The following is an 18,906-nucleotide window of genomic DNA, read 5'->3' as shown; positions in this document are numbered from 1 at the left end:
TTTGTCCCCTTTGGCTATGCTGCCTATCCAAGCTGTGCAAAGCACAGATAAGCATTCCCAAAGATGGCAATCCACCTTTTGTTCCCTTGCATTGTCTGATGTCTTTTGTCTGAAATACTTCAATAGGAAGAACCATTGCTTGCATTTTTGACATTCTAGAAACTTACTGGCATCTCTTATATTGCCATAAAACAAAGAGAGGCAGTAAATACCAAACATTTACTAAACCGTGGGAGGCTGACATTACTGGCTTTTTAAAGGGGGAGCATAATACACCAATTAGTCACCAAAATTTTGATTTCTTACTCTGGGAAAGTACCAAACCCTTTCAAGGTTGAGCTCAATTTAACAGTATCATCAGGAAAGTAACAAAAGCCTTTCATGTAAATAATCTAGGGCAACTCAGTTGCTTCAATCTAACATTTTTGTTTTATTGTATCACTTAATTCAGCCCAGCAACTGTTATTTCATTCACATGACCCTTCCTTCAAATTCAGAACAAACATTAATGAGATTCAGTCAGAAACCTGTACATTTTATATGCTGCCAGTCTCCTTAATATTCTTTCCACTGGTCTTGCATAACAAAAATAATTATACCAATACTCCTTCCCTTCTGTAGAAAGATTACACTTGCACATTAGTTTTATAAACACTCATAAAAAAAATATACAACTTAAAGAAGAGAGCTTGTCTTATCAACACAGCAACATTTTTAAAATATCCCTATCCATAAATACTTCCATACTTTTTTCCAATTTGACTTTATACATGTTTAAAAAATCTGTTCTCTGCCTCTCACAACAAAGTTGATCCTTATTCTCAGTTTTCTTTAGTTCAAACTGTCCTTAAAAGCTGATAAGTATTGTTTTTCTAACATAGTTAGACTCTCATTGAAGTTCAGTATTGGTCCTAAGGGAAACTATTATAATGAGGAATACTACTACTTTTTAAAATACCTGTGCATTTATGGATGTATCTAGATACACCATTCTTTGTAAACAGAACTTCAGATAGTTTTTACACTGTTGCAAAGCATGGTAGAATAACATATCAGTTCATTTAGGTACTGTATCTCCATTCTACTCCCCTACCACAGAGGAAAGTTAAGAGCCTATTACTTCAAAAATGTGCTGTTATTTAGAATCACACATTTTATAGAACATGATACATGATTATTTAATGATTTGTGACAAGTCAATTTCACATTTTGCAAGTATCCTGGCAAAAATGAAAAAAAAATAAAACCAACATAAAAGATAAATAATAAAAACCTGTTAATAAATTAAAAAAAAAACCCAAAAACAAAAAACCAAAAAACTCAAACAATCAACAGAATTTTGAAAAAAGTATGTTTGAAAACCCGGTAAGACATAATGCTTAAGAATTACTTTCCTATCACAAAGAAAACTATCTTCCAAATTCACCAGTGGGTAAAAGAACAGTATATTGTCACAATCACGTCTTCCCTATCCCCAAGATGTTTTGCAAGTCTCACTGAAAACCTTTTCCTTTAGATATTACTACATATTAAACAGTACTACAAAAAGTCTTCTTGGGGAGAACAACTGTAATAAAACCCAGTTCCTTTCATAAATCTAATAAACTGCAAAGTTAGTGTTATTGCTTTCTCCACTTCTCCACTATAAACATGAGAATGGGAATACAGTACACTGATGTCTACAAATTGAGAAGTATTATCAACCTTTATATGGTTGACTGACCTCTGAGAAGGTAATGGTAAGTCAGGAAATTTACACTTCCCTAATTGTATGCCCATGCAAACTCTCATTCTTGGTACTTCGCTATAAAGCGCATTTTTTTGTTAAAAAATACACTACTCCAAATGAAAAGAAAGGGGAAAAACCCACCTTAAAAGAGATGAACCCCTTAATGCTCAAAGTAGTTTCTCTTATTTAATGCAAATGGAATATCAGTAATTAGGTTATGTTCCAAAGACAATAAAAATTTGTGACTTAGCATTCTGTTTACACCTTCAAAATTTAAACTTGCAGAAACTGTCTCTGCACCACAACATTTAAAGACCGCAATAACAGACATGAACATACTACACTGAAAATTACCAGAGTGCATTTACGATTAACTGGCTGGTGCTTTCTTCCCTTCTTCCCATACCAGAGACGAGACATTTCCCTTCTAAAAATAAAACGAGACTAAAAAAAGAAATGCAACAAAAAACACGGTTGAAGGCTGTTTGAAAGCATTCTCTGTACCTGCTGTCAGCTCCAGGCACAGGCAGAGCCCCACAATGCCGTGACAGGATAGTTTGCTGGACGCTCACACTTGACTGACAAGGCAGGGAGCAAATGAGCGAGTGTTCAGCAGGGGGATGTATCGCAAATGATGACGATACACAAGGAGGAAGGCTTCCTGTGCTCAAGGGCGGCTGCACAGCACTAGTTTGTTAAAAGGCGAAAATATTTAAAGATACAGAACTTAATTGTTCATACACAATGTTGAAGAGCACAAAAATAATCCCCGAGAATTGCTTGCAGTATTCTGTTACAAGGTAATTGTTCAGAAACGATTTCTAATGGTAAAATGTTTGCACTCAGTATTAAACTAATAGTTTGCTTCCCTTATGCTGACAACCTTACATAAACCCTGTCAGTCATTTCTTATAGTCCAGAAACAGAAGAGTGGTCAGTGAAGATTTAAAACACTACTTAAGAAAAAAAAAAAAAAAGTGGTGGGGGTGGTGGTTGTGGTTTAAAGCATTTGCATTGCAGCCTTTTCAGTTTGTAAGCTACAAGAAGAAAATGAATCCTTTTGTCTATAACCTAAATTTGCTGTATGGGTTAAATGCTAGTCTCAGTAAGAAAGTATTTTTGGAATCACGATAAATTTTTTCCTTTAAGGATGTTTATTTAAACAGGCATGTGCAATAGTAAAAAGCATGACAACCCTCTAAGAATCTCCCTGTAGTAGCACTTGCACTCTTTCTAACCCATAGTCAAAATGAAACAACCTCCCTTCCCCTGCAACATCCACTAAAACAACCAACCACCAAAAAAACTCCACATCACTCATGCCCCAAGTTCTGTGTGAAAGTATGAAACTTTCACACGGTTTAATGAAAATGTGACAGGCAGCAAGACAACATTAAATCATTGTCCACTCAGGCTCTTGCACTGTGATCTAAAAGCCAAGACAACCAAGCAGAAAAAAACAGGATCAAAACTTGTATTTACTGCAAACTATGTATTGGAACACCTCACCTTGCACTTGTGTCTAACATTCTGATAGATAAAACGTTTTTCTTTTTAATAAAACCGTTTTTGGGAGCTGGCATCTCTAAAAGTAAAAATCTTCTAACTTACCAGAACTATTAAGGTGTCAAAAACATTTTTATCATTGGAATATTGAAGCTGGGATTTAAGAAATTCAAATATGTAACAAATATGCAACAAACATGTAATTTGACTAAATATATACTCATATGGTGTATGATTACAATAATAAACCATATGCCTATTTATGTGTTTGAGTGTTTTTGTTTGATTTTCAAATAAGTTAACTAATACTGAGGGTTAAAACAAGAACTAAAACCAGACATCCTTAAAACTGTTTCAAATGAGAATTACCATCAATATAAAAATGTAACACAAGCTACAGACATCACCCCCTTCTCTGCCAAGTCTGGGGAATCTTAAAGGAATGGAGAATATGCAACAAAAGTATTTCAATTTTTTTCTGGAAACAAAACCTTTAGGGCAGAAAACAAAAGCTAGTGATACAACTAACTCTTCCACAGCCTACTTTATCAGTCATCTTTTCCCTGCCCTTCAGGAGGAAAAAAAGAGAAATTCCTCCCTAACAAGAGCCAACATGTTTCTCCAAAGCTGGGAAGGAAGAAAAGAATCTGATTAATTGAATCCTTTTTTCATCTTAAACAATTCTAATAATTTGCTTAGAAGTTTCAAGCTTCTCTCTGAATAAAAATGACTTCCCAGAGCTTCTCAAAAGGATTTTGAAAACTTGCTCAAAAGAAGAGAGCAATAAAATTCTGTTCAATCTGACAACTCACTTTTTCCACTTAATTACAGCTGCAAAGTTTAATGGGAATGAATGCACAAGTAATGCTGAGAGACACCCTGACAGTGTTTTGCTGCTCAGTCCTGCAGCAGCAGCTGCCCTCAGCTGGGAGCATCTACTGCACAGGGAGGACAGGAAAACCTGAGCAGCACTAAGACACAGCACACTCAGGAAAGTTGCAAAACTTGTCACTCGTGACAGATCTCCACCCCAGCCACAGAAAGAAACCCACACGGGAAATGTGACCCCAGCAGCAACACCTAGTTAGAGATTAATAAATTGCCCTTTTATTTTTTTATACATTTGGGGATTACAGTATTGATCTGTTAACTGGAATTAGAATCTCATATCTTGTGGCAATTAATGTAGGCCTTGCAATCAGTGTTATTAATAAAAAATTCTAATGAGGAGCACCAGCTCACACATCTGTGCAGAACAGCAGCAAACTCTTAAGAGCATCCACCTATTTCTTACATACACAATGGAGCAACAGAAAATATATCTAATTACTGAATATTGTTATTATCATTGTCAATTTAAAACCAAGATAAAGATCTCTACACAATCAACATGCATAATCCCTTCTGTAATTTTACCTCACAATGTCATTTCTTCTAATAAATTAACCTGTCTCAAAAAATATTTAAGTAGCAGCAGAGAAAAAAGAGTGACAGCAAAAAAAAAAAGGTACAACTTACAGAATGTCTTATTTCCACTTCAAATCAATTACCTGGTTTAGACTTTCTGCCATACCAGATTTCACAGTATCACATGACAAGATTACATAACACCGAAACAGAGCAGCAAACACAGCAACCCTCTACTTCAGTAGGAAGACTGGACACCAGGGAAAAGGTAATATGGAACTATTTCATTTCACATAGTCACTAACAATGTCCTGATACCAACCACAGCAGCAGAAGAGTCGTGACACTGAATTCTACAATCCCTACGTTTAATATTCATGCTTTTTGACTGAGGTTACATTAGCAGACAACATATTTCCTGTGCTCCATCCCTCATAAGGGACATGAGCCTAGAGGGATAACAGGACAGGCAGGGGGCATAACTATTCAGTTTATTTATAACTTGCTATTGATTCCACATGAATAAGTGCCAAGCTCAGGAGTAACAAAGTTAGAATGAAGTTACAATAAAAAAATCAGGTATGAGCTTCTCAACAAAATTACTACTGTCTTCTAGAACAAGTGGGTCTTAGTAAAAATTGTTTCAGGTAAAGCTAACAGGATTACAGCTAAGTAAGGTTTGACCCCTTTTCCCTTTACAGATAGAAGAAACACTAAAACATTACAAAAAACTATCTCCTGTAGTGACAATACAACATGGATTGGCACAACTTCCCAGCTGGCTGAGAAAGTTCCCATAAGAAAGGAAATCTAATTTGAGAAGTCATCCTTTGTTTCCTGTCAACAACTTAGGGAAAGGGAGGGGGAAAAAGCAAGTATTTTTCCATCACAAAGTTTTCCTGAGAAGTTTCAAAGGTATGCTGAAAGCCATTAAGAATCTCAAAAGCACAAGCCTTTTAGCTGAAAGGCTCTGCTTTAACTCTTAGCAGAGGGACCATCCCAGATCCCTCTATTACATCATGTAATACCCAACAATTACAATTGTACATTCATAATTCCAACTACAGGACAGCTCCAAGACATCAAAACTTCCGAATTTCCACTTACAAGTTATAAATACAGGTTATAAATATATTTGAAATAGATTAAGTAGTGACAATAGATTCAAAATAGATTAAGTAGTACAGCAAAACAAGAAACACCCTAATGCATGAGGTTGAGAGACAGTACAATATCCCTCAAGTTAATTGCAAAAGCTAGATGAAAGCTACCAATCTCTGCAAAGAACATAGGCTTATATAAATGGACAAAGTCCTTTTCTCCAACCACAACAAATTAACAGAAACATTTCTACTATAGCAAATGACAGCTAGAATTGAAGAGACTCATCCTCCAGTACAAGAGCAAAGCCTATTAAACATCCTGTGGCAATGCACAGCAACACATGCACAGTGACACATCCAATCTCTTAACTGATAATACATGATGTGAAAACCAAATAACCATTTAGCTTGTATATCCAATTCATTATAATAGAGACAGCCTTTCCAGAATTATATTGGAAAAAAATATTCTTATTCTGAATACTGTTAGCATGGTACATCTTTACACATCCTATGCAATGTTTCATTCAAGAAGTCTACAAATTTAAGGCTTCCTCTTCTCTTTGCTGATCCAGTATTATCCAACTAGTCATACTGCATTATGTTCATATCACATTCTAAAATGTAAGACACAACAAGCAGGTGTTGTGCCAGCATCCAAGCACTGAAATACACAGAGAATGAAAGCAAATTTATAGAAAGAATATGATTAAGAATACAAAAGCTTAAGACAGCAGTACATTCTAAAACTGCAATATTCATTTTAATATAGAAATGTAGGTTCCAGTCCAGATCCAATAAAGAACTTAACATCTGAAAAAGGTTTCAAGATTGGAATATTTGTCATAGGTGCTTATCTAACCAGGATACGATCACTGTTTGTGACTTTCACATTTCCATAAATACACAGAAATAGAATTTTGAGACACACCAGAAGTTACAGATTCTGGAAAATGTTAGATTGCTGAGTGTCCAAGACAAATAACATTTCAAGAAGACAGAACTTCAATTGCAATTAATTGTTTTATCTAGTAGGCATTTTCAAACCACATCTCAAGTTCTGAAATTCAGTTGGACAAAAGAGTTACAGCTTTCCAGGAGCACTGTATCTAGGTTTTCTACAGACATTCAACAGGCCAAACCAAAGGTATTACTATGAAATGCAAGTCCAGAACATGACCTACCATGTCTAGGAAAAAATGTTTGCAATTATCTATCAACACAAGCTTCATTTTGGAAATTAACTTCTAGGCAGTTTTAAATAAAACTAATTTTTGGTATTTCATCCACAATGAACAAGTTAATGAATAAAATGAAACTGATAAGCTTCTAACTACTTTAAGATCAGTTTGTGAGTCTTAAGACATGAAATTTCCTGTTTTCAAATACCTTGTGAATGAGTATTTAGACTTATATGGACATTAACTATGACTCAATCTTGAATAATGGCAATGAGATCAAATGACAGGGAAGGGAAAGCAAGAATCAATGCTTTAAATAAGAATTATTTTAATGCTGAGCAATTCAAGTGTTTCCTTAACAGATTTCAGGTTTAAATAGGAACCCTACTATACACATAACTTGAACTCAAAAAGGAAACAAGATTAGACCATAAATACCAATGGAAATTGCTTCCGAGACATTGCACAACAGAAGGCATCAGCTTGTCAAATCTTGCCATGTTTAGATGCAAGTATAGAATATGCTTAGGAGAACAAGTTTGTTTATTAACACAACAGTATTCATCATTTGTGCTAACAGATACAGAAAGCCATTAGCACTTGAACTTAGACATATCAAGTAAAAAAACCCCATGATAAATATACCTTATAGCTCAGTGCAGATGGTAAAAAAAGCCAGCACTAAAACAACCCCAAAACACAGCCAAAACAACAACAACAAAAATAAAAACAAACCCCCAACAATCCCACACAAATCAAAACACCCTTTCTTCCTTGGTGTAAGCTAAAGAATTCACTAAAGTACAAGTGAAGTACAAGTACTAAAGTACAAGATAAGAGATACTTGAGAAAAATGGGTGGAGATAACACAACTGAGAATTTAGCATCACAGTTTCATTCCTTAGATAGCATATTAAATAAAGTTATTGCCTATTCATTTCTAGTGGATACCAGAGACAAGTCTTTAGCATGGGATGATCTTAAGTGAAAGAGTATCCTTTTTATAAAGCTTTGCAATTGACACAGGCAGGGGCCTCTCTGGAAGACTGACACAAAGCAACAGCATCAGCAACAGCAGCTTCAAGGTGCTGCAGATAGGTTGTTTCAAACTTTTAACTGTGAATTATTCACCTCTACTGACAGTATGGTTAGCAGTAGATTCACAGTTATTTCCACTAAGTCAGTTTTCTATCAAAGGTTCAACACATAAAAAGAGAAAGCTAAAGGAGCCGCTGGACTTTTTTCTGACACTATGTACAATACAGTATTTGATGAAGGCAGAAACAAACAGACAAAAACTGAAGTTTGAGTAAGAGTTTGGTCATTCACTCAAACTTATAAACCAATACCTACTATTTGTTTCATGTTACTGATCTTTGCCTTTGCATATCACTTATTCCCATAATTTCTTTTCCAATAAACAGTTGCTCAAAGTCTATTGATAAAAAGCTGCACATGAATGTATTAACAGAACTGGCAAAGGAACAAAAGCTGTTTCAGAGCACCACACCTGGGTTAGCCATTAATCCTCTTCCCTGTTCTTCTGGGTTTAAAATAGTGTACAATGACAGCAGGAAGAACATGTTTTGGAAAAGAAACATCCTTTGGTAGATCAACAGTACTTTGCCATGCATTTCCACTTCCCTTCCACCCAGAGTTCTCCCATCTTTGTGATCTGAAAAAGGCAGCCTGTTTTTCAGCCAAATACCCAGGAAAAGGCTTCAATTCCACTGTTCACCTGCTATTTTATATTGCACCTGGAGCAAAAACTGACAGAAGAAAAGCTTCCTGCATTGAAGGAAGTATATTGATTGAAAATAATGACTGAAATTCAGTGGAAATAATGAGCACGACAGCCGTAACAAGGGCTACAATTGCCTGCATTTACTCATTTTCTAGCATACATGTTAAAAGTTACTAAAATACAGTTTTATGTAATGACAGCTCAAGCCATCCAGTACTGTCAAAAAGACCATATTAAGTATTTGTTGTACTTGCATAACTTGTTAATAACCTTATCCATCTCACTAATCACATTAACGTGTAAATCCAGAAAAGTATTATTTGATAATATTAAGAGAACCAAGTTTGATAGTTTCACATAACACACAGAAATAGTATTTTCAAAATGTTTCCTATAACTGTTTCCAGAAAAGACCTAAACACAGGCTTAAGGCATGATCAGATTCTGTGGTAAATAACTTACAGATTTTAATACTTGCAAAAAAATATACTGCCTCAACTACTTTCAGAAACAACTTCTAAAATCAACCACATTCCACCATGAAAAAAACCCAACATTTTAATTATACTGTGTGGAAATTATTCCATAGTTATATTAAGATACTAAATTACAGAAGAGCTCATTAAAAGAGAGCTATATGGTGCTTTAAACCATAATATATATCACTATCCACTGATCCCCATGCTACAGAAGGCCAAATTTTAAAACTCCAAATACTTGCTCAAAGCCTTTATAAGAGTTAACACCAAAATACACTGCTGGTAAAAACTCAAGCAATACACGTGCTGAAAATACAAAAGTTAGAGATGTGTTTATGATGCTAATTTCAATGTCACAAAGCAAAAATGCTTCATGCAATATCAGTTGCAGGGAATGTTTTGCAACCACAGCCTAACACTTCAACTAGCTGCATTCCAACTCTGAATTCAGAGTTCTATGGTTCTAAGTTTTGGAGCTAAGCAGAAAATTACTACCTGTAGCTTGACTATTGCAGTTCTTTAAAATTTATTTTACACAGTACATAAAACAGTGTCGACTTCCTTAATTTCAACATGTTCTATTGCAGGGGGAAGAAAAATGAAAGAAATCTTACAGTCAGAGATTGCAATTGATGTCCCAAGACTCAAATTAAACAGTGCTGATGGGAAACTTCTACAGTATATATACAACAAGAATCATCAAACTTTTGACCAACACTTGAATGTACAAGACTAGAAGTGCTTTAAGTGCATGTAGACTACAAAACAAAACCACGTAGACGTGTAAAGATGTGTCCATAGAAACACAGTGGACACAGATTCACATGAGAGAAATGCACTTATTATTTAAAAAAAAAAGAAATAGTTCCAGTTACAATATATATCTAAAATACACTCAACAGCATTTTAATGCATAAGTTACAACTGAAAAATTAATTACTAAATTATTGAAAAAGACATGTCATTAATAGCTGTTCTTTTCTGCATTTGTTGTCACATCCCTTTTTTAGAGTCTTACCAATAAACAGTGAACACTCTAGATACAGGAATGATAAATATCAGAAAACTGTCAGTTTATGAGACTTAAAATTAAGTCTTCTATACCAAAATTCCAACTTTGTTGCTGTACTCATATTTCTTTCCCTAAGAGTTTTAAGTTACAATTTGCTCCACATAAAAATGATTTGGAATTGTGAAATGTTGCCCTGATCTTATGTTAGAGCAAAGCATTAGGATGGCATAAATTGAACAGCCATGATCATGATAATCAGACTAATAAAGTGTTTAGTTTTTTCTCTTGGAAAATATTTAATAATATTTTAATATATTCTTATGAACGTTTAAAAAAAAAAAAGTATGATACTGTTCTTCCTTACCTCCCATTCTTTAGCAGCATCTTCAGTACTTGACTCTTCACTAGTTTCAGGCTCTTCCTTCTTTTTTACCACAATAAATCCAGGTTCCCGAAGAGACTCCCCAGTATCTTCTGCATATATTTCTGGACTCCACTGGATAAAGAAGACATACAAGTGATCTGTCCTAGAAAAGTCAAGTTATGACAAAGAAGAGAAAAATAAGGTAAGTTTGTGATCCTTACAGTCATGTTTTATAATATTAAGTATTTAAGGTTAAAATAAAAATCCTATTTCATATTTTACTAGATATTAGAGACACATTTGGAAAAGAAACTAGCTAGGTTCTTTTTTTGTATGGTTTTTCTTAATTTGTAAATTTATGAAGCTGACTCTGGAGAAAAAAAAACAGGAAACAAGTTGGCAGTGGATTAGCTGTGATTTCATATACAAGTATGGTCTTTCAACCACTTCTGACCCATTGGATACCTCTGCTTAAAACTGAAGTAACACTCAAAATAAAACACTATCTTATTTAGAAAGAGTTATATAAAACCAAACAAAATTAGAATTTAAATAATGTCTGCATGTCTGTTTTCCCCACTCTTGAAGAAGAGCTGAGCACCTCCAAGAGATAATCAGAATTATACAAATTATGGGAAGTACTACAGATGTAGGGAAATATGGTAGAAAGCATGCACATATATAAATAATAAAACCATAAACTACAGACTATTCTAGCTATAGCAAGTGTCAATATCAAACGTTACCTCCTTTTAAGTTATGTGCCACAAATGGCACTGTTCTCCAGTTTAGAAGAGCAAAATCACCCAAATTAACCGGAGGAAGTTATTTGAATTCCTAACAGATGTCAGCCTATCCTCTATTTGCTGCAGGTACACAGAGCATTCAGGAAAAGGACTTGCAATGCACCCAGTAGTATCTCTTGATCATGGAAAAGAGATTCAGAGCTAGAGCTTCATGGCTCTGGTTATAAGAGTCTGCATGTGTCTTGTGTCTTACTTCAGAGATATCTGCTATATCTGTGTACTGTATAAGCATGAAGAATAATATTAGAGCCTTTTTTCTCTCTTCCTTAATAATCCTTGAAAAATTGAACACTTGAAGAACAGCAAGAGATGCAGAACTGCAAAGTTTCTCAAAGTGTAGCTGTATTTTTCATGTGCCTCCACCTAAAAGAATGCTGCACACAGGTCCATAGTAACAGTCTCTGAACAGGATCAGTTATCTAAAGTCACCCTTGTTAAGACTGACATATGTGAATAACAATGTTAAAAGGGAAAAAAAAAAAACAGGTGGGCGGGGGTGTAAATCTTTCTCTGGCAGTAGGGAAGAATAAAACATTCTGGATGCATAAGGTTAGATAAATTCGACAACAGAAGTCCAAACAATAAGCTGCAGACTCTTCATGCCCTGAACAAGGCATCAATTTTAAGTTGTCACACAAGTATGAAAGTTTAAGTCCCGATTTTAACTTTTCAAGAACTTGGAGTTATGTATAATTATAGCAGTTAAAAAAAAGTACATGAAACTTGATGCTTAAGGAACTCTAAGATACTCCTTCCCAGACTGGCTCCTTTGAGACCAAGAACACTGAAATAAAGCTGGTTTGTCAGATACCTACTTTTCTCTCCTACTACTCAGTGACAAAGCTTGCTGGACACTGGCACTAAGTATTTTCACCTATGCAGAAGAGCACTCAGCAAGGCTAACACCAAAATAAGGAAAGAAACACCCCACTATGAGGACATAGCTTTTTCTTTACAAAAAACATAAGACACATGTTGAATGAATAAAGAACTGATACTGACAGTATACTGCCCCATTCAGTTAGAGACCCTTCACAGATGAAATAATTTCCAAGGAGATCAGTACAGGTTGCAAAATAAGAATAATTTATACCAAAATAGGTGATCAATTCTGCTTTTTGCTGAAGCAAAGTGCCTGCGACATTAGAAAATGAACCAAAGAGACAGTAATCATTTTAATCAACTAAGCCAGACATCATTGCCATATACGAGGCATTTATCTGTTCACAAATTAGATATGATAGTACTACAACAAGCAGATTTGAGTTGACTGAAATCACAAGAGAACTCCTGGCCCAGACAGCATTAACACCAGCAGAATTAGTGGGAAAGACCTTTGACTCAAACTTTGCATCCTCTCTACCACTTAAGAGGTGTCAGGTGGGATGTTTAAAAGCAGGTTAGTGAAGCACTACCATAGACTCAATTCTACCTGTTGGATAAGTGTAATACTTTGATGCAATTTCAGTCCATCACACAATTCCATCCACAGTGGACATAAAAAACCCCCAAACAACTGCATTTCTTGTTGCATCCAACTTAGTATAAAATAGTTTTATGTCTGTGATCAACCTTTTCTCCTTTGAATTAAAGAACCCCACTTACTTCTAATTTTCTTTATATGTTACACTTTCTAGGCATTAAATAGTCTTGCTGTTTTCCTCTGGACTTTCTCCAATTGATCCATATCTGTCCTCAACTGCAGTGCCCCAAGTGGACATTCTATGTCATTCAGGTCAAAAGAAAAGATGGAAAAGTGACTTGAGCATTGTGGGTAGGTATTTATACCAGATGATAACTGAGTTTTTTGTTTGTTTCTTTTCCCCCAACTCTTTGACAAGGATGTAACATCTCTGAAAACCACTTCTGGGTTGAAAAGAAATCAGAGTTTCCTAGCAGCAAAGATCATTTCAGCATACAAGACTGTACCAGTGAGTGAGCACAAATGAGTTCAACAAATTTAGGTGTTTTTCCAGTAGACATGCTTAAGTTGATTCATGGAAACGTTTTATGTTCCATGTACAAAGATAAGACAAAAAAGAACCCCAGCTAGTTCTTCTGAACTCAGAGAGGAGTTTTAGAAAGTTTCCAAATAATGGGAAGCACAGATAACAAAAATTTTACTGCAGAACTTACGTATTCCACCAGATAATACTTGAATCTTTCACTATTTACTTTCTATAAACAAAAGACTAAATAATATGAGAAAATACTTGTCAAGCTTACAAGTAACTCAAGTATATCAGTAAAATGCCAACAAGGAAATGAGAAACTCCAATGGCAAATACAATATGAGTCAATCAGCATTCTCAGACACTGATCCTTTTTTGTGATTATTTAGAGAGATACAGTCACTGCAAAATTTTGAATGGTGCAGGAAAAATAAAAAGCTCAAGCACCTGCTGTCAACCACTGATTTTTAGAGATTATCTATTTCTTACCTTTCTTGTGGAACAGCAAACCAGTACTCATGCTTTTTGTCCCTTTGTGCATACTGCTGCATTGTTGCACTTGCTTGAGAAACAAATGTTTTTCTCATGGGTTTTCCAACCCTGAGACACAGAAACTTGTGAGATCGATGCCGCCTTTTTTCTTTCATAACAGAAGAACCTATTAATAAAGACAAAGTAAGCTGTCCACAATGTACTAGAGAGCTTTACAAAATCATTACCTAATTTTATATTAGACAATTGAAAGATATTGGATTTTTATATAAGTAATGGGAGATGGGGTAAGATAAGTAAGTAGTAGTAATAACCTGCCCTTTTCGTTATGAAAATCACATCAGCAGAATTAACTTCAGAGGACAACATACTAAATAATTCTAACATTCATTTCTGCTTCCAGCTACAGACCACATTATTGCAGCATTTCATCCATGCTTAGAAGCATTCAGAAGGCACTCTTGATGCATACTCTCAACACTGAATCATCACCCTCCCACTATTATATCCCACATACATGAAAAAGATACTGTGTTAAATATGTATTTTGGATTTGCATGTGTCAGACCTGTTTGTTAGTTGCTTGTCATTCAAAAGGGAAAACATTTTGGCCCCACGGATACAGGACTAAGATGAATTTTAATTTATTAGCTATATCAAACACCTCATGGTATGAACAGCACCTCAGGATGAAATATACTGAATGTTGCAGTACAGGATTTTTCTCTCTGGTAGTATATTTAATTGAACTAATACAATTATATGATTACCCTCAAGGTCTGAATTGTGAAGTCAGCACAAGGTAAAGGAAAAATTGTTTGTTAAAATTGTTTCTTTGCTAGATTATTTGCCCAATTCTCCAGTCACAAGAGACTTTTTTAAAGCAAGAAAGAAAAATGTAAATTTAAGAGTTATTATGATCAGTTATAACACCAAAGGGTTTATCCTAGTTCTGGTATTACATGTACACACAGATAAGTTACAGCTTCCCAGAACACACCTTTTCTTCACAGATTTAGTTCTCCTTCAGTGTTTATGAGACCTGACCCACTAAGCACAGAAAACATCACCTTCTTGCTCTATAAACATTGCAACTGTATTTTCTCAATGAGATTTTCACCATGAAATTTAGAACAGCACTGCTCCACAAGTCTTTTTTTCTAATAACTACTTAAATGTCTGTCTCCTAATTTTCAGTCCTGTTTTCAGTCAACATTTTAGAATTATACAACATGCATTAATTGGAAGTATTCTATTAATGTGTAAGCTCAAAGGCAAATTGTCAGTTTGAAAAAAAACAAAAAACAAAACAAAACAAAAAAAAAACCACTGAAAAGAAACAAAAATTCCTGTTTCACAGAACTGGCACACAAACTCTGTGGTAGTATTAGATAAATACTCTTCAAATTTGTTATTTGTGATCTTGGTCCTTCAGAGGTAACAGATTAGGACTTCCCTGAGCTCAGAGAAGTGGGATTAAGGTTCCAGCTATCAGATAAGATAAAAAGCAATTCAGCCCTGCCCCAAGTTTCAAAAAGATTATTTCAGATGCCTTTTTTTTTGGTGAGTTCTCAAATATCTTCTTGTATATTTGATATAGAATTAATGAGTGCCTCATGCTTCTTGCCTTTCCTTTCAATCTGTCAATATTCAGCTAAACAGCAAATATTTTGACAAGTTATCATTAATGACATTTTAGCTTGTTTATACACACACAAAATTAAAGACTGTTAGAATTTCTCCAAAGTATCAACCCCATCTAGCTTCATTTCAGTCCAGTGGTTAACAAAAAGTGCCTATAAAAACAGAAGCTTGGGCAATAAAAAAATAAAAATAGATACAAGCAAGATCTTTTCAGTTACTCCAGTCTACTCATAAGTATCTACTTATATTGAACCACTTGTTCAACATTCAGATCATTAACTCCAAACTCAAACATCTGTCCTCTGCAAAGTTCAAAAAACAGTAGTTCTCAAAACTGCCCCAAGAAAGAAAGAATTCAACTAAGTTCCTGCTATATAAAAGAGACAAAAAGACTGTCTAGGTAAGTTATTGATCCAAAACTCATCATATAACTACTTCAGTTTTATTTTGAGAAAGGCTACTTGAAAATGTTTAGTATATTTCAAATTTTAAATGACCTGGTGTTTTTAGTGACCTACTGTTAATAGATGTCATATTCAGTCTGATGGTTTTCAAGAGTTATACAACAGATCTTTTACCTTCTTTCTGTTTAATTGTGCCTGTAGAAGCATGTAGTATCTAGGTTCAGAAATATTATTTCATAGTTTACTCATTTATTTGCATTCTGCTAATACAATGTGCAAGAACAACAAATGTAATAACTCCTGCTGAAGTTGGACTGAATTGGTACCAATCTCCAAAAAAGGATCTTGTGCTTCTTGCATTTTTTTCTTTGCACTTTACCCCATCAGCCTTAAGTGAGCAGCCGCACTACGTGCATATAAGGTTTCCAGCCATCATCCTTCTGTAGGATTGTATGCAAACACTGTTTTGGTTATAAATATATATATATATATATATATATATATATATATATGTATATATGTATTTACTCTGCAAATACACATATCACAACACACGGAATAACCTGCAGTCATTCAATGATACAATCTTACAGAAAACCAAAACTGAAACATTTAATGCAACTGAATACAAATATTCATTTGTAAGGAGAACAGCAATTGTGCCAGAGTACCTGAATTTTTTTAAAGTCATAACCAGCAACTACAGCTAGCTGACATTGTCAGAGAACTACTTCTAATATTTAGGACAAAGAAGTCAAACTTAGCATAGAATGATGCAAGTAGTCATCTGCTTCAAATTTCAAAATTCAGCTATTTCATTAAAAGAAGAATTAAAACAACCAATCAAAAAAAAACCCCTAAAAAATCCAACATGCAAAAACTATTATATAAGATTTTTAAGTGTAGACAAATTTCTGTTAACCAAAGAATGTACTTCAATATAATTTCAACCTTAATAATTAATACAATGAATTTAACCTTCAAATGCACATATCTTTAATGCCTGACACACACTAAAAAATTATTTTCTAGTCCCCCAAATTTTGCACAATTAAAACATATTAGTTCTCAGTTATCTCCAGTAAGATGGGAAGACATCAGAAAATAATTTGCAAATTTTTTAGAAAACAAAATCAAATTCATCCAGAAGCATATTTAAGTTATTTAAAGGCACTGCATATTTCTATACAATAAAAACTTGACCAGACCTTAAGTGTAACTTTCAACTAATAATCGCAGGCTCTAATCTTTGCAGAAGAATCAAGATACTCAAGAAAAAAAAACTAGCTCTTCCCCGTATCCACAGCACTAGTTTCCTAGCATCTAGCCTTTATTTGTTCTGAACTGAGCTTTTTGATTCTTAACCTTGTTCTAGTCAGCATCAAAGTACGACTAGACGCAAGTGAAAGTACACTCTGAAAGTATCAAAGACTGTTAAGACTCCAATGTTTGTTGATCACACCATAAACCTGAACCACAAAGCAGACATGTTACAAATAATATCAAATTAATTCCCTAAAATTCATTCACAAACATGTACACTGGGATCAAAATTTAAGCAACAGGTAACTGATTGCTTAACAAGACTTTCAGCAAATCTTCTACAAAGATACTGTGATTTAATATGATCATAAATATCAAAAAAATCTTCAATTAGGAAGAACTACAAAGTTATCTATGTTCTCAGTTTCCTAAGCAATTTTCTCCAATAGTTTATAAACAATTTAACTTCGAAGTATCTTCAAGTCAACAAAGATAATTTAATATTATCTTCATTGAAGACTATAAATCAAGATAATATAACCAGCACATGAAGAGATATGTTGTACAGAACAAAAAAAAATTCCATTAAACTGGAGTGTGATACATTGGAAATCTGAAAGATAACACAGTATCCATAAATGCCCCTTGACTCACCTTCTAACCGCCCGTCTCCTGCAGACACAGCTTTCTGACTGATCTCCTTTTGTGAATCCTGGTGCATGTTTTCTCTTTGCTGTTTTGTTTGTTGCATAGTGTGAGTCTTCCAGAGCTTGCGGAGTTCTTCAACCTCTGCCTCTGAAGTTGAGTCCTGACTTTGCTCTCTCACTACTTTTCTTTTGCTAGGTGTCTCTTGCTTTTGAGAGTCTGCGGTATCGTCACAACCCGGACGTTCCTCTTCCATCTCATTATCTGCTTTTTTTCCTACTGAGGAACCCTGGTCCTTGCCCACTGCTGTCTCCTTGCTGTGCTCCTCACTACCCTGTGATCTTGGTAAAGACTGCTGGAGGACATCTGCAGTATTTTCACCAGGTTCTTGTCCCTCCTTTATAGACCTTTTAGCATGTTCTGAACTTAAGTGGGTACCAAACTGTTTAACATCTCCAACCCCTTCAGCACTGGGCTTTAAGTCACTGGCAGCTTCATTTGAGTCTGAAATGACTGTTAAACATTCAGCACTAGTCTGGTTTATTGTTTGGACAGATTCTGATGATGCTCCAGAAGATTTATCTTGTCGAAGCTCATCTGAGGAAACAAGTTCCTCACGTATTGGAGAGAGTTCTGATTCTGTGAAAACATCTTCTGACAGAGACTCCTCTGTGCTTCTTGGGGCAGTACTAGCACTGTCATTGCCCGTGTCCCGAACCCTGGAATCCGTGTCATCTGTATTGCTCTTTGCCGCCTTCTTGGAATGGCCAAGTTCCCTTACCGACAGTTGTTCTACATCTCTGTTGAGCAAAATAAGAATGTGGTTATAACAGGTACCTCTAAAGTATCAAGCTCTTTTTTGTTCAAGCTCTTAAGCACTCTAAAAACCAACTTAATCAAGAGCATTAGTAATAATCAGTAATAACAAGCATAAAATGTGATAGCATAATGGCAAACATGGCTGATCTTTTGCCAGCAGAACATAGCTGCAACTTCACAATCTTGTTAGTTTCATAGGAGAGTTTCTTGTGGAAGTCATGTCATGAGCTTGGGAAGGGCACTTAAAGTGTAAAAATAAAATAAAAACCAAAGTAAAACCAACAAAAAGCTACACACAACCATAACTTCTAAAGGTAAATATCATCCAGTCTTTTAAGTTTTGTCTCCCCAAGAGG

General features: G+C 34.9%; 1 protein-coding gene and 1 long non-coding RNA gene across 20 annotated transcripts in view; one reads left to right on the top strand and one right to left on the bottom strand.

Annotated features, from left to right (window-relative positions):
* Positions 1 to 18,906, bottom strand: part of OXR1 (oxidation resistance 1) — a 255,302-nt gene that overhangs the window by 22,149 nt on the left and 214,247 nt on the right. For 17 of the 19 annotated variants that reach the window (XM_079300938.1, XM_079300950.1, XM_079300954.1 and 14 more), the window contains 3 exons: positions 17,741 to 18,531; positions 13,773 to 13,941; positions 10,526 to 10,688 (listed from right to left, as the gene is read on the bottom strand). In XM_079300938.1, the coding sequence (XP_079157064.1) occupies positions 10,526 to 10,688; positions 13,773 to 13,941; positions 17,741 to 18,531 (1,123 nt within the window). Of the gene's footprint in view, positions 1 to 2,083; positions 2,336 to 10,525; positions 10,689 to 13,772; positions 13,942 to 17,740; positions 18,532 to 18,906 lie in introns of those variants that run through there. The other 2 variants (XM_079300948.1, XM_079300947.1) reach the window with 2 other exon arrangements.
* Positions 10,611 to 14,273, top strand: LOC306799632. The gene is made up of 3 exons (XR_013773647.1): positions 10,611 to 10,727; positions 12,969 to 13,105; positions 14,179 to 14,273. It is a non-coding gene; the product is annotated as an uncharacterized lncRNA (long non-coding RNA).

The sequence above is a fragment of the Erithacus rubecula genome, assembly GCF_903797595.1.
Source record: "Erithacus rubecula genome assembly, chromosome: 3".
Lineage (NCBI taxonomy): Eukaryota > Metazoa > Chordata > Aves > Passeriformes > Muscicapidae > Erithacus > Erithacus rubecula.
This window is presented reverse-complemented; position numbering and strand designations above follow the sequence as displayed.